At 48.2% G+C, this 20,015-nt stretch overlaps 1 protein-coding gene across 2 annotated transcripts; it reads left to right on the plus strand.

Annotated features, from left to right (window-relative positions):
- The first annotated feature begins 11,445 nt into the window (after positions 1-11,445).
- LOC128784284 (golgin subfamily A member 6-like protein 2) lies at positions 11,446-12,471 on the plus strand. Of its 2 annotated transcripts, XM_053935745.1 has the most exons (3): positions 11,446-11,800; positions 11,841-12,109; positions 12,151-12,471. In XM_053935745.1, the coding sequence occupies exons 1-3, from the start codon at positions 11,453-11,455 to the stop codon at positions 12,449-12,451; spliced, it is 918 nt and encodes a 305-aa protein (XP_053791720.1). In that variant the 5' UTR covers positions 11,446-11,452; the 3' UTR covers positions 12,452-12,471. The 2 variants fall into 2 exon arrangements, with proteins under 2 accessions (XP_053791720.1, XP_053791719.1); XM_053935744.1 differs by having other exon boundaries at positions 11,841-12,471.
- The last annotated feature ends 7,544 nt before the right edge of the window (positions 12,472-20,015 follow it).

Below are 20,015 nucleotides of genomic sequence, written 5' to 3' on the forward strand. Positions count from 1 at the left end.
GGACAAATTTAGCTCTGCACAGGGGATGTGGCATCCCAGCACGTACTCGGGGTTTTCCTGGAGGGAATGGGGAGGCTGGGATTATCCTGGACAGAGGAGGATCCACTTGATGCTGTGCTGTGAGAACCATTTCTCATGTGACCTCTGGAGTGGTGGCGAGGGCCAGGCGGGAGCAAACAGCAGCTAAATTTGGCAGAGGCCTTAAAAACATTTCCCATTTTGTTTGACAAATGTCCGTGAGATGGGAAAGAATTCTTCCCTGCCTATTAGGAAACCTCAGCCCATGGAAATCCTCCTCCAGCACTGAAGCCGGGTGGCTTTTCCAGCAATTTCTCCCAAGCAGCACACCCCGTATCTCCATCATTCGCTGTTCTGGTTTTGATTTGTGTATCCTCAGGATCTCCTCTGGAGCTCCTAGCACAACAACCAGCCCTGCTGGTTGCTTTGAAGTTGCACCTGGCACTTCTGAGTCATCCCAGCAGGCGAGGCTGGAGTTGGGAAGGAGCTGGAATGTGCAGCTCGGGATGTTTTCGGGTCGGTGGAGACGGCAGGGGAATGTCTGAAGTGCAGCAGGTACCTGACATGGGGGCAGATTTTGCAGATTTTGCCTTTTCCATCTTGCTGGAGGCATCCAGAAATGTCCTTTTCTGCTCCTCTGGCTTTCCATGCAGGCAGGATTTGCCTGGTGAAAGCTGTGAGGAGTTTGAGCCTTTTCCAGCCTTTTCCCGGTGTCCTGGGCTGTACCCAGGGCCCTGTGGGCAGCAGGGCAGGGAGGGGATTCTGCGATTCTGCCCCCCTGCTCTGCTCTCCTGAGATCCCACCTGGACCAGTGGCAGCAATCCCGGAGCCTCCAGCGTGAGGAGGGCGTGGAAGCTGGAGCAGATCCAGAGGAGGGCACAAAATTCCTAAAGGGACTGGATGGAGCAGCTCCCCTGTGGAGCCAGGCTGGGAGAGCTGGGAATGTTCAGCCTGGAGAAGAGGAGGGCGTGTGGAGACCTCACAGCAAATCCCAGCCCCTGAAGGGGCTCCAGGGAACACGGAAAGGGACTTTTCATCGGGAACTGGAGGGACAGGAGCCAGGGAATGGCTCCCATTGCCAGAGGGCTGGATGGGATTTTGGGAATGAATTGTTCCCTGGGAGGGTGGGCAGGGGCTGGGATGGAATTGCCAGAGCAGCTGGGGCTGCCCCTGGATCCCTGGCAGTGCCCAAGGCCAGGTTGGACACTGGGGCTGGAGCAGCCTGGCACAGTGGGAGGTGGGAATGGGTGGGCTCTGAGGTCCTTCCCAACCCAGCCCATCCCATGATTCCGTCACTCTGTGAGCCTGGCTTTGTGTGCATCCACATCTTTGGGGTCTGGCCAGCAGCAGGTGGGACCTGCAGGAATGGCCAGGGGCTGTTTCTGTCAGGGGGATGGTGACAGTGACCCTGACATCCTGAGGGTTTTCCAAAGCCCCTTCCATGACTGTCTCCTCCATCACAGCAGGGATCTCTCCCACTCCTTTCCACTCACCTGCTCTTCAGGCAGCATTGAACCAAGGAGTTGTTCCTGTAGGAAACCTGCTCCAGGAGAGCAGGAATGTGAAAATTCTGCTAAAAACACTTCTTTCCCCACTAATACCCGTGGATACCACGGGATACCTGCAGGGTTCCAGGGATTCTGCCCTGCCCTGTGGGATGCTCCTGCTCTCCCTGAAATCCCCAGACTCCAGGCCTGGCCCACAAACTGCAGCATTCCCAGGCTCCTGCAGGATGAAAGGTCCTCCACGTGGGTGAGTTATCATTCTTTGTTATTATCCTCTCCCTGATCCACTTGGGAAGACAGATGTGCATTCCTTCCCCCCCGTCCCCTCCCTTCCCCGAGAACTGATGAAACATGAAAATCACTTCTTAGGGAAAAAAAAAAACAACAAAAAAAACCAAAAAAAACCCCAACCACAAAGTCACCACAATTCATCGGGAGCTCGTTGGTTCCTAATCTCTGAAAATGAGCCAGGTCAAACAGCCACAGCTCCTCTGATAAATTGTTATTCTTGGGGATTTCATCCTTCCATGGAAAAGTACTGGAGCTCCTCTCAGCCTGGCAGCAGCATCCAGCAGGGGAAAATTGGAGAGCTCCAGCTGCAGGGAGAGTGTTCAGGGCAGGGTTTTTACATCGAGGAGCTTCGGCTCCTTCTGGCTGCACACGTGCTGAGGAAAAGGAGTCTGAGCTGCTCCTCTGGAATGAGGTGCTGAATGAAAGGAACAGGGGGAGAAGAGAGCTCTGTTTGTGGAGTGCACAGCTGGAGAGACGGGCAGGCTGGAGAGGGAGTGCTTGGGGATTCTCCCTCCAGCAGAGCTTAGGGGTAGAGCTCCAGATGAATTCCCTCTGCCTTTGAGGTGTTTATTCCCTTATTCCCACTCCCTGCGGTGACATTTAACAAGCCCTGGGGCCAGTGCTGGCCCCCCTCGGGAGCACCTGACGGGAGGAATTTCCCTGCTGGAATTTCTGAGGGCTGGGACAGCAACAGAAGGCACCAGGACTGTGGAGCAGGTGTGGATTGTTCCACTGCTCCATGGCCTCTCCAGAGGGTGATTCCCAGTGAAAGTGCAGGGAAAAGGCTCTGTGGTCTCCCTTTGGCTCTGGGAGGTCTCACCCGAGTGGGAGAATCAACAAATCCCAGAATGGTTTGGGTTGGGAGGGATTTTAGGGATCATCCAGTGCCACCCCTGCCATGGCAGAGACACTTCCCACTGTCCCAGTGTCCAACCTGGCCTTGGGCACTGCCAGGGATCCAGGAGCAGCCCCAGCTGCTCTGGGAATTCCATCCCACCCTGCCAGGGAACAATTCCTTCCCAAAGCCAGCTCTCAGTGTGCCAGGCCTGTCTGTTTTCCCAAACACTCCTTCCTCCAGGTTTTTGGGGCGCTTCCCTTCTCTGGAATTGTTGGCATTGGCAGCAGCTCTCGCCTCTGATGTGTTTGTGAGCGTCCCCGCAGCCACTGGGGGTGAAACCTGGGTGTGCTCCAGGCTCTCCTGCTAGCCCAGGACACTGGTTGGATGCCAGAAGAAGTAGGGAAGCATCCAAAGGGTGCCAGAGCAGGATGCTGCCAGTTTTTGTTGTTGATTCCCTCTCGTGACAGGCACGAGGATGTGCATGGACAGGCAGAACACGGGAAGCTCTCCTGCATCTCCCACAGCTTTAAAAAATCTTGGACCATTTCAGTGGTTCTGGGTCAAGCAGCCACCTCAGAGTGGTGTTTTTGGGGAAGACTTGCCTGGATGAGTTCAGTCATTCCCAAGAATAAAAAGGATGTTGATTCCTCCTGCATTAAAACCAAAAGGACTCCAGAGGTTCTGCTGAGAAGCTTTGGTGTTTCCGTGCCTGGATTTCACAGCGGGATGCCTTCTGCTGTTTTTCCAAGATTAGTTGTTTGTCTCACTCCCAAAATGTGACAGATGTGTGTAGCCAGCGGAGAGGTTCAGGGAACCCATCCCTGAGGAATGCTCACACCATGACTTCAGGAGCTCAGGGGGAGTTTGGAGGTGGCTTGGGAATGCTGCCGTGTTTGGCACAGAGGCTGAGGGCAGAAAAAAAGGGCTTGGGGCCTCCAGAAATTGAAATGGAGGGATTTTTCTGGATTAAGACTTCTTCCCTCTTGTAGGAATGTCCTGCCACTCCCTTTCCCCCTCCAACAAGAACATGGATCTGCACTGGGAGTCTGTGAGTCACCACGGCTCATCCTCAGTGACTGGAAGTAATTCCCAAACCAGCCAAAAGCTTTTCCCTCCCTGGGACCAAACCTGGCCCTCACTTTGAGTTTGAAGAGGACCAAATCCCCTGTGAATCTCAGGGGGGAAGATTCGAAAAGCCTTTTTTTTTTTTTTTTTTTTTAGATTTCTTTAGCCATTTTGTCCATGTCCTTTTACCCCAGATAATGGTGTTTTGACTAACTGGGAAGGCAGTGGAGCTCTCCACCTCAAAACAGGGCCCAAAAATTCCCATCTAGAGCAAAACAGATTGGTTTGGGATTTGATGGAGCTCTCCACCTCAAAACAGGGCCCAAAAATTCAATTGTAGAGCAAAACAGATTGGTTTGGGTTTTGATGGAGCTCTCCACCTCAAAACAGGGCCCAAAAATTCCATTGTAGAGCAAAACAGATTGGTTTGGGTTTTGATGGAGCTCTCCACCTCAAAACAGGGCCCAAAAATTCCAGTCTAGAGCAAAACAGATTGGTTTGGGTTTTGATGGAGCTCTCCACCTCAAAACAGGGCCCAAAAATTCCCATCTAGAGCAAAACAGGTTGGTTTGGGTTTTGATGGAGCTCTCCACCTCAAAACAGGGCCCAAAAATTCCCATCTAGAGCAAAACAGATTGGTTTGGGATTTGATGGAGCTCTCCACCTCAAAACAGGGCCCAAAAATTCAATTGTAGAGCAAAACAGATTGGTTTGGGTTTTGATGGAGCTCTCCACCTCAAAACAGGGCCCAAAAATTCCATTGTAGAGCAAAACAGATTGGTTTGGGTTTTGATGGAGCTCTCCACCTCAAAACAGGGCCCAAAAATTCCAATCTAGAGCAAAACAGATTGGTTTGGGATTTGATGGAGCTCTCCACCTCAAAACAGGGCCCAAAAATTCCAGTCTAGAGCAAAACAGATTGGTTTGGGTTTTGATGGAGCTCTCCACCTCAAAACAGGGCCCAAAAATTCAATTGTAGAGCAAAACAGATTGGTTTGGGTTTTGATCTTACAGTGGGATTCAGCCTGAGCAACGTTTTTCCTGCTTTATCTCCACGACAACCATTGGTATCCTTGCTGGTAGGATACCTGGAAGCTGTTTTTGTTGCTGGAGAGCTCCAGAGCCTTCTTTTCCTTATTTATGACCCTGCCAGGAGCAGGGGCGGCTGGGAGGGACAAAGATCAGGGAAGCTCTGCACACCTCAAGGTTATTCCCATTTGTTTCATTCCTTGGTTTTTATCACCCTGGGCACTGAGAGCCCTTCCCTTGCTGGTTCTTTTCTGCTCCTTCATCCCCACCTCAGGAGCCTTTTGTGTCCTAAGGGCAGCCAGAGGAATTTTATTGTGTTGTGTCATTATTTACAGGCCCAGTGTCTGCTCACTTTGATTCATACCTCCGATGAATGCAAATTTACCTCCAATTAATGCAAATTTGCCTCCAATTAATGCAAATTTGCCTCCAATTAATGCAAATTTACCCCCAATCTTGTTTAATCTCCTCCTGCCAGGCTCACCCACCTGGCTGCATGGTCCCAGAGCAGAATTCCTGCTGGTTGATCCCAAAACTGCCCCTGTTCGACACCTCCCAAGAGCTGCCTGGATTGGTGAGTGCTGAACTACTCCAGAGCAGGATTTAGGGAATAATTTTGTTTATCTATATATAAAATATATATTAAAACATATATATAAACATATATAAAATTATATATAAATTTTGTTTTATATATATATAAATATATATTTTACTTATAAATATATTATTTATTTATTTATTTATTTATAAAATTTTGTTTAATTTTGTTAATTTTGTTCCTGGTTTTTGTGCATGACCCGTCCCATGAAGTCTCTGCTAATCAGCAGAGGTAAAAATATGATTTATCCTACTTTAAGGAGCCATTAAACATGGGAAAAACGAGGAGCTGTGTCTTCACAGGAGATGAAAAAAAGCTGGGAGCTGCTTCTAAACACTCCTTACCCCGAGCTGCCATTGCAGGAGTTCCATCCCATTTCCCAGCTGGGAAAAGCAGGCAATAAAAACACCTTTTATTGGGAATTGCCTCTGTTGGGAATGTGCCCCAGCAGAGGCTGGAGAACCTCTGGGAATCGCTCCGTGTGGATTTAGAAAGCACTTGGACATTTTGCAGGCCAAGGCACGAGGGGTGAGTTGGGTTATTCCAAAAAGAAACTGCTGCTGCTGGCACTGCGTCCTGCCCGTGCTGGCAGGGAATGCCAGGCACTTCCAGGCTCAGGGGGTTTAAAACCCACTCAAATTTTAAAAACCACTCAAATTTTAAAAACCACTCAAATTTTAAAAACCACTCAGGTCTCCAAACTGCCCATGCTCATGTTGGAGCGCTCCACATTCCGATGAAATTTACTCCCAATTAACATAAATTCACCCCCCAAATTGTGTCCAGTCTCCTCCTTCCAGGCTCAGATCCCTCTGACTTGACTGAAGATCTCAGTTTATTTTGGAATTTGTGTGCCCTCACCTCGGCTCCGTGCAGAGCTGGCACCTGGAAGGGAATCCATGGATATTTCCCTGCCTTCCATCCTTCCCATTCCTTGGAAAACGCCCTCTCATCCTTGGGAAAGTGCTGGTGAGCAGTGGCTGGGTTTTAATCCGGTTTTAATTTGGCCAGGTTTGAAACTTGAATAAGTTCCAGTCTCATGCTCAAGTTTTTCCTCGTGGAAGCTAAACAGGAATATCTGAGCAAGAATCTAAACTGGGCAAACGGGTGGATATTAAACAAAAAAGTCACGTTTAAAAAAATGAAAAGTAACGTTTAAAAATTGAAAAGTAACGTTTAAAAAATGAAAAGTAACATTTAAAAAATGAAAAGTAACATTTAAAAAATGAAAAGTAACATCAAAAAATGAAATAATTCACAGCCAAGTAGCCTCTGCTATGATGCTGAACTGCTGATTTTTTGCTAAAAGCAAAGGGGCAGGTTCATTAAAAAAAAGATCTGGTCCATAGCATAAAAATAAAGAAAAAAGGGTTATATATATATATATAAAATACACACACATATTTATTTATTTATGTCTAGGGGTTTATATATAAGAGGTTTTATATGCAGGAGTCTGTATATAAATACCTGTGTGACATATATTCATATATAAATTTAAAAGTGACCTGGCTGTTACAGTGGTGTGTCACTTGTAAAGTAGATTTACCCCATATTTATAGTGACAGTGTTTCACAGGTTTTCAGGTTTTAGTGATGGTAGGAGACAAATTAAAGCCCTAATTGCTTAGGAAATAATTTCCCTGCAATTCCCATCCCTGGGAAGAGCCCAAGGCCAGGTTGGACACTGGGGCTGGAGCAGCCTGGGGCAGTGGGAGGTGCCCATGGCAGGGGTGGGATGGGATGAGCTTTAATGTCCCTTCCAACCCAAACCAGTCTGGAATTCTGTGACTTTGCTGAATTCTGAATTTAACTAATTCCAGCAAATTCTGGGATTTGCTGAATTTAACCTGCTGCAGCACCACAGGTGTTTCTCTTGGCCCAGCCCCTCTTTCCCACTTTGGATGTGTTGGACTCCAAGCTCATTGCTGGTGGTTTTCCTGCTGGGGTTTATTCTCTTCCAGGAGTTGTTTTTTTTTCAGGATTTTTGTGGATTTTTGTGTCCTGGAGGATGGGATTTCATTCGGAATTCCATTAGGAGCAAAGGGCTCCTCCAGCCCTGGCCCAAATAAACTCCTGTGTGAGGGCAGGAGGCTCTGCTTGCGTGGAGCCAAGGGCTGGTGCAGGAATTGTGCCGGTCCAGGGCTGATGAGGCACATCAGCAGCTGGAGAGGGAAAAATCCAGTCAGGATAAAGCTGAGGGAGAAGGATTTGAGCAGAGTCAAGGCCAGCACAGCCATTCCCTCTGTGCTCACCTCGTGTCCAGCTCAGGTGACAAATAAAATTTCTGGGCCTTTTTTTTTTTTTTTTTTTCTGAAGGAGGAAGAAATCCCTCTCCTGCTCAGGCTTTCCTCTGGCAGAGGCTCCAAGGCTGTATCCTGGCAGGATGGATCCCAGAGAAGCTGTGGCTGCCCTGGGAAGTGTCCAAAGCCAACCTGGGGCAGTGGAAGTGTCCCTGGATGGAACTGGAGGATCTTTAAGGTCCCTTCCAACCCAAACCATTCCATGACATCTCCTGGCACAGCTCCATGCTGAAGGGACAGGTCACTGCTGGTGTTTCAGGATCCTTTTCCCACAGAAAATGGAGAGAGGGGGGTCTCCTCACAGGCCTTTGTGTGGCACAGGCCCTGTCCCGTCCCCGTGGCTCCCGGTGTCCCCAGGCACAGGGCTCCTGAGCAGGATTTGTGGGAAGCTCTCCCTGCTCATTCCTGGTGGTGGGGATTGATGCTCTGTGAGGCTCAGCCCAAAGCATCCAGGGATTCCTCTGGGTGATGCCTTGTGCAGGCTGAGCCACAGCAGAGGGACAGAGCTAAAGAATAAAGCAGGGATTTATGGAAAGGATCTCCTCCATGGATCCACCTTGGGCAGCAGCAGAGCCCAGCCAGGGCTGCACCCAAGATGAACCAAAATGGTCCCAAAATGAACCCAAGAGGAACCAAAATGGTCCCAAAATGAACCCAAGAGGAACCAAAATGGTCCCAAAATGCACGAGCGCTCCCGGGGGCTCTCACTGGGATCAGCTCTGCTCCATTTGCACCTTGCAGTTCATTGTCCCATTCCAGCTTTAGCCCAGGCACTCCCATCCTGCTTGTTTTTCTCTCTCCAGCCCACGCTGTTTGTGCTCCTGGGCCTGAGCTTTGGATCATTTGTCCTTGGTGCCCAGCTGGAGAAGGAATTGTTTTGTCTCCCTGCTCTGTGAACAGAGCTCACCATCCCATAATATGAAGCTCAGAACTGCACACTGGAGCAGCACAGAACGTGAAAAACAGAAAATCTAAACCTGAGGCATCGTGGGGCTGAGGGGTTGGAACGCAATCCCTGGATGTGGATGTGCAGGGGTGACAGGGAAGAGGTGAAGAGGCAGAGATGGGAACCAGGGCTTTGTGTCCCACCACGTGCCTGAGGTGGAGCTGCTGCACCAGAGGTGCTGGAATGCCAGGGATAAAACAGCACCAGCCCTTCCCTTCCTGTGGGATTTACAGGGAAAATCATGGGAAACATCCTACTTGGGCTCTGTCAGGCAGTGGTGAACATCAATTAATTTGCCTTGTTAATGGGAAAGCTACAATTTTAGGGATAGGACAGATTTAAGGACTTACAGAAATTTAAAAATCTGAAAACAGAGCCATGAGGGGAGGCTGGGAGCGAGATAAACGTGCCAGGAGTGCTTGTGGGCCCAGGATCATTTTATCCTGGCAGGAATTGGGGAGTGAAACCTTTCACTTCCATTCCCGCTGCAGCCCTCTGTGGGGCACTGAGGCACGGTGTGCAGGGCTGGAACTGCTCCGGGTTAAATCCCCCTCTCCAGAGGGACTTTGAGCCCAGGCCAGGAATCCTGAAGGGAGGAACTGAATGCTTGGGAGAAGCCTGGGGAATGAGGGCAAGACCCTTTTTTGGGGGGGGATTTTTGGCTGTCAGTGATGGTGGAGCAGGGTCCTGATCCCGCCCCGAAGCCATCAATTTGTCTGGACACCGAAATGAAACCTCTGGGAAATGTGTTCAGCTCAGCCAGGTGGAGCAAATTCCATGAAAATCCGTTTGTGTGGTGGCTGCTCCAGGCCCCTCGCTGCAGGTGTCATCGCAGAGGGATCAGGTGTGATTCCCAGAGGGATCAGGTGTGTTCCCAGAGGGATCAGGTTTGATCCCCAGTGGGATCAGGTGACATTCCCAGAGGGATCAGGTGTGATCCCCAGTGGGATCAGGCGTCATTCCCAGTAGGATCAGGTTTGATCCCCAGTAGGATCAGGTGACATTCCCAGTGGGATCAGGTGTGTTCCCAGAGGGATCAGGTGTCACTCCCAGTGGGATCAGGTGACATTCCCAGTAGGATCAGGTGTGATTCCCAGTGGGATCGGGTGTCATTCCTAGTGGGATCAGGTGACATTCCCAGTGGGATCAGGTTTGATTCCCAGTGGGATCAGGTGATATTCCCAGTGGGATCAGGTGTCATTCCCAGTGGGATCAGGTGACATTCCCAGTGGGATCAGGTGTCATTCCCAGTGGGATCAGGTGACATTCCCAGTGGGATCAGGTGTGATTCCAGTGGGATCAGGTTTGATTCCCAGTGGGATCAGGTGACATTCCCAGTGGGATCAGGTGTGATTCCCAGTGGGATCAGGTGTGATTCCCAATGGGATCAGGTGTGATTCCCAGTGGGATCAGGTGTCATTCCCAGTAGGATCAGGTGTGATCCCCAGTGGGATCAGGTGTCATTCCCAGTGGGATCAGGTGTCATTCCCAGTGGGATCAGGTGTCACTCCCAGTGGGATCAGGTGACATTCCCAGTGGGATCAGGTTTGATCCCCAGTGGGATCAGGTGTCATTCCCAGTGGGATCAGGTGACATTCCCACACAGAAAACCAGCAGCTGCCCGATTCCCCCGGATCCCAAGGACAAGGCCTGCCGTGGAGGGAAGGCTTTTCACGCAGCAGGCGGAGGAAGCTGCTCTGGCTGGGGACATTTCCAACAATCCCAGGTGGAATTCTGGAGGATTTGCCAACTTCTGCCAAGCAGGGAGAGCAAGACTCCAGCAGTTCCACGTTCCCCTGCTAGCCTGAAGTGTGACTTCTGATGCATTCCTGTAGAACCGTGGGATATCCTGAGCTGGAAGGACCCCCAGGGATCATCCACTGACACCCCAACAATCCCACCCTGTCCCCCAGAGCATTGTCCAAATATCCAGCTTTTTTGCCTTTTTTTTTTTTTCCCCTCCCCGGTCATTTTTTTTTAGAGCAGGGGTGAATTTTGCTTCCCAAACAAATGCAGTTCTTCAAATGAAACCCCAAAAATGTCATCTTTTGCTCACTAAAGATTTCTGAGGGATACTTTTATGCTCAACAACAATGAACTAAGAAAGGGTTGGGAAATGAACATTTTCTCTGTTTTCTCACTATTTTGGATGAAGCCAATTGTAAAAAAAAAAAAAAATTGTAAAAAAAGATACTTTTTTGGGTAATGAATGGTAAATTATTCATGACTTTTTGGAAGAAGAAATAACAATGTGCCTTCTTGTGAATATTAAGTCCAAGTAACCTTAGGGGGATGGGTTGGGCAGCGTGAGTCACACACAGGTTTTGAATTATTGATGCTCTCCAACTGCCAGAGCTTCGCCCTGAGTGTCCCAGGCAGGTGGAATGAGTTCCTGCACATCCATAGGTGTTTGCACAACGGATCCCCCGGCAGCACACGGAGGAATTTGGGTTTTGAACAACCTCTCTTGGCAAAGCCTTTGCAGCCCTGCTTTTCCCAGGGGCTGTGTGCTCAGCCTTGCTGTGAGGATGGAAATATTTCCATGTGTCCCATCTGGAATGCTCCTCGAGGGCACCTTCGGTCTGGGAAAGGGGAGTGGGGAAGACTGGGGTGGAAAAAAGGAATGAAACTGGTTGTGTGTTGTCCCTCTGCCCTAGTTTAGGGCAAAATTTGGGAGAAGACCTCTGGAAGGAGCCCCCAGAAAGCAAACCCCCCACGGCCCCTCCCCAACCTGGTTCAGGAAGGATTTCCTCAGAGAGAAATGGGAAAAAAACCCTGTTTATTTAACAAGCAAAAACATTCCCCAATAAAAAAAACACAATACCAGATGACAAAACCCTTTCACCGTTCTGAAGAGATGACAAATTCAGAAAGTCTCTCCTGGGAGTGGTCGCCCAGATATCAGTCTCTGGCGCTGGGGATGGCTGCTGCAGGTCACAAAAATGCAGGCTCAGGTCACCAAAATGCAGGCTCAGGTCACAAAAATGCAGGCTCAGGTCACAGAAATGCAGGCTCAGGTCACAGAAATGCAGGCTCAGGTCACAAAAATGCAGGCTCAGGTCACCAAAATGCAGGCTCAGGTCACAAAATTGCAGGCTCAGGTCACAGAAATGCAGGCTCAGGTCACAGAAATGCAGGCTCAGGTCACAGAATGCAGGCTCAGGTCACAGAAATGCAGGCTCAGGTCACAGAAATGCAGGCTCAGGTCACAGAATGCAGGCTCAGGTCACAAAATGCAGGCTCAGGTCACAGAAATGCAGGCTCAGGTCACAGAAATGCAGGCTCAGGTCACAAAAATGCAGGCTCAGGTCACAGAAATGCAGGCTCAGGTCACAAAATGCAGGCTCAGGTCACAGAAATGCAGGCTCAGGTCACAGAAATGCAGGCTCAGGTCACAAAATGCAGGCTCAGGTCACAGAAATGCAGGCTCAGGTCACAAAATGCAGGCTCAGGTCACAAAATGCAGGCTCAGGTCACAGAAATGCAGGCTCAGGTCACAAAAATGCAGGCTCAGGTCACAGAAATGCAGGCTCAGGTCACAAAATGCAGGCTCAGGTCACAGAAATGCAGGCTCAGGTCACAGAAATGCAGGCTCAGGTCACAGAATGCAGGCTCAGGTCACAGAATGCAGGCTCAGGTCACAGAATGCAGGCTCAGGTCACAGAAATGCAGGCTCAGGTCACAGAAATGCAGGCTCAGGTCACAGAAATGCAGGCTCAGGTCACAAAATGCAGACTCTTGGTGTTTCTCGGTGTTTCCCAGGTCCAGGTCCAGAGCAGGTTCAGATGATATTCAGGAAAGGGAAAGGGAAGGGAAAAAGGAACAGTCCAGGGTAAAAATTGGACTGCCTAGCTAAACTAACTAATAAGCAAAAGCAAAAGCAAGCAAAGCCAAGCCTCTCCCAGACACAGAGCATGGGGGGAGCTGAGCTGGCTGATAACAACACAAACCAATCCTTCACTTTCAGAGTCAGTGCTGAAGGCACAGAACACAACACCAGGCATGAACAGAACACACGATTTGGGATCCAAGCACCACACCGTCACCCTAGGGCACCATGCCATTGTGGTTTCTGGGTACACAGTGTCCCTGCTTTCCGTGCCGTTGCCCCTCGTGCTGGGCAGCTCTTCCTTGTTCCAGCCTTCAAAGGACTCCCCCAAGCCTCGTTTGCTCCAAACCATCCTGCGAGTTTGCTGACCCCAACCTCGGGCAACTCCCTGAGGGCTCCCCTGGCAGGGTGAAGCCCCCCTGAAGCAGTGTCAGGAAAAGCAGACCCACAGGACTTTTTCGGTCTTCAGGTTTGTGAAAAAATGCATATTTTATGGTTGGCTTTTTCGCAATAGTTACAATGAATATTGTATGTGTAATGTTGGAGAGTTATGCTGTATTAATTCTCTCCAGTGGCGTGTTGAATGTATTTTTAAGTTATAACACAATGTTAAAATAGAAACTATGCTATGTAAGATGCTTTTTAACTAGCTCAAGAAAGAGATGAGATAATCAAGGAATTCTTTGCACAAGGATAACAATTACAGAAACCCCTAAATTTTCCAGAGGAGAGGAATTTATGGCTTTCCCTATCAACAGAAACGAACTTCTTCAAGCCTGACTGAGACTCAAAGGCACCTGGGAATTAACAGAAACTTTTTGACAAGTACCAGACGAAGTTCTTGTTTTAAATAAAATATATGCATAATCATGAAGTGTTTTGCATATGCAACAGGCTATTAAGGTGATTCCTTTGTTCCCAAGGCATTCTTGTCGTGGCTTAAGTGCCCGAGAGCATCCGGATGTCCGTAATTCTGTGCTTTTTATTGTCTTGTAATTGTCCTAACTCTAAATTGTTATTACTCTAATCGTATTGCTATTTTTATAACCATTTTATTATTATTAAACTTTCAAAATTTTAAAAACCAAGCGACTGGCGTTTTTCACAAGGTTCTTGTTTTATTGTTATCTGACGGGGCTCACCCCCAGATTGGGGTGACCCCGGGAGGTGGTAAAGTCTCTCTCCTAACTTGGGTTTTCAAAGGAAGACTCAGTAGTCTTTGGTCATTTGGTCTTAAGGTAATTTATTGTATGTTATTTTAAGGCACACACACTCCTAGATATTCTCTTTGACTCTTTTTTTTTTTTTCCTTTGTGTCTCTCTTTGGGTTTTTTTTGCGTCTTTTTTGTCTCTCTTGCTTAAGGGGCTGATGTTATCTTTTATATCACACATTATGCATTAAATGTTTATAGTTCTTTTCTAATGCTTATTACTTATATTGAGCAGTGACTTTTTACTCTAAACTAATTTGTGAGTGCCAACATCACTAAGTACACGGAGGATAGGAAGGAGAAAGAAGGAGGACAGGGCACGCCCAAATCTTTCTGTCTTAGAACATTTTGACTCCTATGTACAAAACTCAGACCTCTCTGTACAAGGCCTAAAACCCCCCTGTACAGCACTCAAAAATCTTTCTTTTCACTTTGTGACTGCTTCTATTATAATATCTAAACTTTCGTGATTTCTTGTTCTTCTTGCAAAGTTGGTAAATTGTTCTACAGATCAAATTCAAAACCACAGGGGTTTTCAGCTGCTTGCTAAAGTCTCAAATGCTTCTGATCTGGGCCTGGAACATCCAAGAGTGTCTGAGGGATGCCTTAAGTTCCGACAGTTATCTTATCAAGAGTCCAGCACACTGTCTGCACTCGGACCTTACATGTGTGAAAACAGCACAAAAAGCCCAACAAACTCGCTCCTCAAGGTCTTCTTAAGTCTAATCAAAACTAAGCTGCCCAATTAAAGAGTGACACCTAAATTATTTCCCTTTCTAACCCAATGACTGACCCCTAAAGATTCACAATGCGGATTTTTCTTCCCAATTACAAGACACCACCCAAACCCAAGAAGAAAGAGGAAGAAGAAGAAAGGAACTCGAGACAACACCCTGTACCCTCCACCTTGAACCCATCCAGAACATACTAAAAATCCTAAACCCTAAATTTCTCACCCCTGTGACACACTACACTGCTCTCTACAATCCCCACAATCCATTTCACACTTTTGTGGTCTCTGGTTTACCTTGAGGCTTTGGAAGTTTTCTCCATGGATGAGGGTTGAAGTCAGTGTTTTCCTGGGGCTCAGGACACCCCAGGGCACACAGGGGGATGTCCCCCTTGCCCTGGGTTTCCACACCATCCAAACCCTGCAGAGATTCCTCCCTCATGGATTTGCTTAGCTCCACTTTTGCTCTAATTTCTGGAGCAGGGAAGTGCTGAGATAAACCTCGCCCTTCTGGAAAAGTTCCTGCTCTGGGGAGGGCTCTCCAAAGGGAATTCCAGTGGTCAGCAGCCCTTGGAATAGTGGGGAGCTTCATCCTTGTGTTTTATGAAGGCAAGAGAAGCTTTGACCAATGTTATGAACAGAATGATGAGCAGAAACCTCCCTGAGTTCTCCAGGTTTGCTCTCACTTTCTGCAAACAGGGATAGATTTGCCACGGAATTCTGTGGGAGGAGAACCAGCCTGGAACACTGAATTGTCAGCTGTTCATAAAGACCAATTCCATTGATCATTTCCCCTTTGCCATGGTGGTGGTTTGTGCTAAAAGCACTCCCAGTGTAACCCAGTTTGCAGAGATGGGATGTGACCTCCAGCATGGGAAGCGTGGCTGGTGGGGAATGATCAAATATTCTGGGAAGAGATTCCTCCCTGGCAGGATGGGCAGGGGCTGGGATGGAATTGCCAGAGCAGCTGGGGCTGCCCCTGGATCCCTGGCAGTGCCCAAGGCCAGGTTGGACACTGGGGCTGGAGCAGCCTGGCACAGTGGAAGTGGCACGAGATGATCTTTAAGGTCCATTCCAACCCAAACCATCCCATGATTCCATAATTCCGTGCCTCTCTCACTGGGAGAATCAGCAGGACGACTCTGCCAAGGTGACGGGGGAGGTTGTGCTGGAAGTTTTTTGAAGGAAGCTCTGGGAATCCTCTCCGGACTGAGGAATTTCAGGAGTCACCACCAAGCTCTGCACAGTCTTGCTCATATTTCCTCAACCCTGTGCCTGTGGTAAACAGTGAGTAAATCTTTGGGATGGGAGGAACCCCTGTCCCAGGCCATTCCTGTGACATCAGGGTGGCCTTGGAAGGTGTGGGAAAAGGGGATGTGTGTCACAAGCTGCAGGACTCAGGACTTAGCAGGAGCTGATATTGAATTATCATATTTGGGCTGTTTAATATTATGGATTAAAATGAATTCAAATGGTTGCCATCTGCTCCTGCAAAAGGTGATTTTTGTCACTGCTGTGGGGAGGACAGGGCCGAGCTGGTGACACTCCACGCCAGTGGCTCTGCTGGCCTGGATCCCATCAGCTCAGCAGAATCCCAGGATCACCAAGGTGGGAAGAGCCCTTCAGGATCACCCAGTGCCACCAGCATCACCCCAAACCCTGTCCCCAAGGCCACATCCAGACTCCTCTGGGACAATTCCAGTGACTCCAAACCTCCCTGGGCAGCTCATCCCAAGGCCTGACCACTTTGCCAGGGAAATTTTCTCTCCTGTCTCATCTGAACGTCCCTCTTTCCATCCCCATTCCCTCACAAGAGCAGGGTTTTTCCAAGGAAAGCTCCACTCCTTGGGAGACGACCTGGGACTGGCCTGGGGTCAGCATTCCCTGGCTTCTCCCAGGAGTCTGGATGCTCAAACCTGGAGATTCTGCTAAAAACAGGGACTTCCCAAGAGTCTGGGTGCTCAAACCTGGAGATTCTGCTAAAAACAGGGACTTCCCAAGAGTCTGGGTGCTCAAACCTGGAGATTCTGCTAAAAACAGGGACTTCCCAAGAGTCTGGGTGCTCAAACCTGGAGATTCTGCTTAAAACAGGGACTTCAGGCAATCCTGCAGTCTCTTGACTGCGATGGAGCAAATGTTTCCCTGCAAATAAACCCAGAGGGTTTCAGGAAGAAGCTTTTCAAGCATTAAATGCCAAAAAAAAAGGCACGGTTTTTATTTTTACAGCTCCACCAAACGCTCCATCCTGGTTGTAACCATTCCCTCAGCCACCACACGAGTCTGCCTTCATTTATTGCTCCCTTTTGTTCCCATCCAAAGCTTTTATGGGCTGAGATCTCCCTGCTTTCTGTGTTTGTAAACCCCTGGTGATGTCTTGGGAGTTGTTTGAACAATAATAGGGAGTAAACAGCAGTAATTTGGGCTAAAATGCCGCAAATTATTTACTTCAGAGTCCTCTAAGGGGCTTGATTGAGAAGTATTTGATTTGGGAGTGCAGCTTTGTGTGACAAAGGTCAGGGTGAGCTCTCGAGCTGGAATTCAGCCAGGTGAGGATGTTTCCACCCTTATTAATCCCTGAAGGGTTATTTCCCCCCAGATCTCTGTGATATAAACCCGGGATTTGCAGGAGAAGTAGAGAAATAAAAGTCTAGAAGAAAGATTTTCTTTTTTTTTTTTTTTTTTTTTTGTTGAGGTAAATGAGGGTTGTGGATGAGCTGGGTCAGCTGGAAAGGGTCTGGAGATGGGAACTTCCAAAGTCTGGGGGGAGATGTCTCTTCCAGCAAAGGCAGCTTGGCCAAATTTCAGTAAAATCTTTAAATAAATTAAATTTCAACTTCCTTGCCCAAATTGAAATGCAATTTTTTCAATACAGTAAATTTCAACTTCCTTGCCCAAATTAAAATACAATTTTTAAATAAATTAAATCTCAACTCTTGTTGCCCATATTTTCAGTACAGCCTTTAAAATAAATCAGATTTCAACTTTCCTGCTTTAATTTACATACAATTTTTGAATAAATTAAACTTCGGCTTTCTTGCCTTAGTTTAAAAAATATTTTTAAATACCTTAAATTTCAACTTTCTTGCCCAAATTTAAAGTCCTGCTGGAGGCTGGGATGAATCCTGCCTGCGAGAAAAGCCTGGCTCAGGCACTGCTGACTTCCCTAGGGAAAGCCAGCATTCCCTAATCCTGACCCCGAGGGTTTGATGCACAAGGTGAGGAATATTTTTGAAGGAAAAAAAATTGTTGCAGAGAATCCCAGGATGGGGTGGGGGGGATTGGAAGAGCTCCCAGTGCTCACCTGGTGCCACCTCTCTGCTCCAGCAACACCTCAAGTTTTTCCCTTTTTCCCCAGCTTTTCTGGAGTGGGTGTTCCAGAAATTATCCACAGAAAGAACTGTCCAAGGCAAAACTGATTTTCCAGGCTTGGATTTGGGAGCAGCAGAAAAGCTGGCAGAGGGTTTGCTTTCCAAGGCAGGTAGAGGATTTAAATCTACTCAGAAATCAGTCAGAAATCCCTGCCTCGGCCCCACCTGGGCCACACACGAGGTCTCTGTGGCCGTGATCTGAAGCAGCTGGCTAAAAAAGGACAACGAAACTTCATTCCTGTGTGTGAGAAAGACCCAAATCAAGGTTTTTTTTTTTTTTGAGGCTCACCCCCGATAATGGTCAGGTAGCCCCGGGAGCTGAATGCCAGGGATGCTCGAGGGAGTAAAACCGGGTTTAGGGATGGAAGGGCTGGAGGAAGAGCTGGACTTAACAGAATATTGAGTTGTTTAGAGCAAGGTGTTACTACTTGCCTCGAGGCAAAAGCTTTGCTCTGGAGGAAATTCCATGGGAGGAAATAAATAGATGAGTGGAGTGACTTCACTCCTCCAAAGTGGAGTCACTGTGCGAGAGGAAAAGCAAGAAACCCCCAGAAATAGTTGAATGTGTCCTGAAAAAAACAAGCAGGACTGACAGGAGGGGGAGACTCAGGAACTGTGAGCAGGGAAATGTTTTCTGTCTTTGGTTCCTGCTTGTTTTATTCCTGGGAAACAGGACTTGGTGGGCACACTTCGTAAATAGGGTCTCACCAAAGGATCTCCCTGAAGCTGGCACTGAGTTTTTTTCCTCCTTCCGTAAACAAGCCCAAGAGCAACTGATTCTAAGAGTGAGAGAGAATTTGCTCCTCAGGAAAAGAAAACCAGGAGTTGCTCGAAGGAAAAAAAGCCTCAAAAACATGATTTGTGGCCTGGTTTTTATTTAGATCGGGATGCAGGGTAAGAAATCTCTATATTTGGCTTCAATTCCTGATGGGAGAATTGAAAAAAAAAAAAAAAAAACAAAAAAAAAAACGGGGTAGGGGGGCCCATCAGAAGTGAGGAGCTGAGAAAATTTAGGTTCCAGGCCCATGCACAGGAGCCTTTCCAAGATAAATGAAGCAATCTGTGGACGTTGAGCTGGGCTCGGATTTACAGCCCCAGATGTGGAAGGAGGCAGAGAACACTTCACACAGCTGTGGAAGCTGCCAGGGAGACTGAACCTCCCTTTGGAGCAGCTCCCCGGGAAGGGAAGCAGACAAAAAAAAAAAAAAAAAAAAAAAAAAAAAAAAAAAAAAAAAAAAAAAAAAGTGGAATTCAACTGCTGGGAGCTCTGTTAGTCCAGACTTGCTCCTGGGAGGCACCAAAGGCAAAAAGCAACTGGAGCTTGTCTGGGAGATGTTTTGTCCTGGAAACTTTATTAAATTTGCCTCAGCAAGCAAGAGGATAATGCAGGAATCCAGGGAGGCTGTCCAGCTAATTGCTGGGGTGAGAGTGAAGAAAAATTGGCCAGAAGAGGCTTGTTAGAACTTCCAAGCTGGCCAAGAGAGGGAAGCACAGTTCCTGAGTGAAAATTCCCTGGAATCCAAGCTACTGAAGCGCAGTTTGGGTGTCCAGAGGTGCATCTGGGAGCTCTTCCTTGAGCTGGGAGAAGTCCACAGGAGCTGAGCTTGGGGGCCTTGAGTTCCTCCTGCGTCCAGATGGCAGAAGGAACTCAAGACCATGACAGCAAGAGGCAGCCCAGGCCATGTGGAAGAGTGTTGGAGTCCAGGAATCCCTCTGGCTGCCCTGGCTGGCTCCAGACCCTGGCAGGGGGCTCGGGGACCCTGGCATGAAGTCAAAAACACCTGTGGCTTCCATTTTAGCCTGTGGAAAAAGCTGTCAACTCTGCGTGAGGAATTACAAGCCACGAGGGGTTTTAGTGGTGTGGTACTTGAACAAACACAGGGTGGAAAAGTAGAATTTTGGGGTTTTTAGAATGGGGTTCAAGGGGGTACAAGATGGAGGGATTTGGGCGTGTCCTGACCTTCTTCTCCTTCTCCTTCTCCTTCTCCTTCTCCTTCTCCTTCTCCTTCTCCTTCTCCTTCTCCTTCTCCTTCTCCTTCTCCTTCTCCTTCTCCTTCTCCTTCTCCTTCTCCTTCTCCTTCTCCTTCTCCTTCTCCTTCTCCTCCATGTCTTGCTGTGCTGGTGACACTTTTCTCTTGGTTTAAGGTACAGACACACTGTCCAACATCAATGACAGATATTGGCACAGTATTGTAAATACAGTACACGAAATTTTGAATATATAATGTAAACTCTGCCTGAAGCGGGAGGCAGAGTGGCCATGGCCGAGCTGCTGGACAGAG

This window comes from Vidua chalybeata, chromosome 2 (genome assembly GCF_026979565.1).
Source record: "Vidua chalybeata isolate OUT-0048 chromosome 2, bVidCha1 merged haplotype, whole genome shotgun sequence".
In the NCBI taxonomy this organism is placed as follows: Eukaryota; Metazoa; Chordata; class Aves; order Passeriformes; family Viduidae; genus Vidua; species Vidua chalybeata.

Coding starts and splice junctions, on each gene's coding strand:
- LOC128784284 (XM_053935744.1), top strand. CDS start 11,453: ATGACAAATTCAGAAAGTCTCTCCTGGGAGTGGTCGCCCAGATATCAG. Junction 11,801..11,840: donor TCACAGAAATGCAGGCTCAG/GTCACAGAATGC, acceptor ATGCAGGCTCAG/GTCACAGAAATGCAGGCTCA.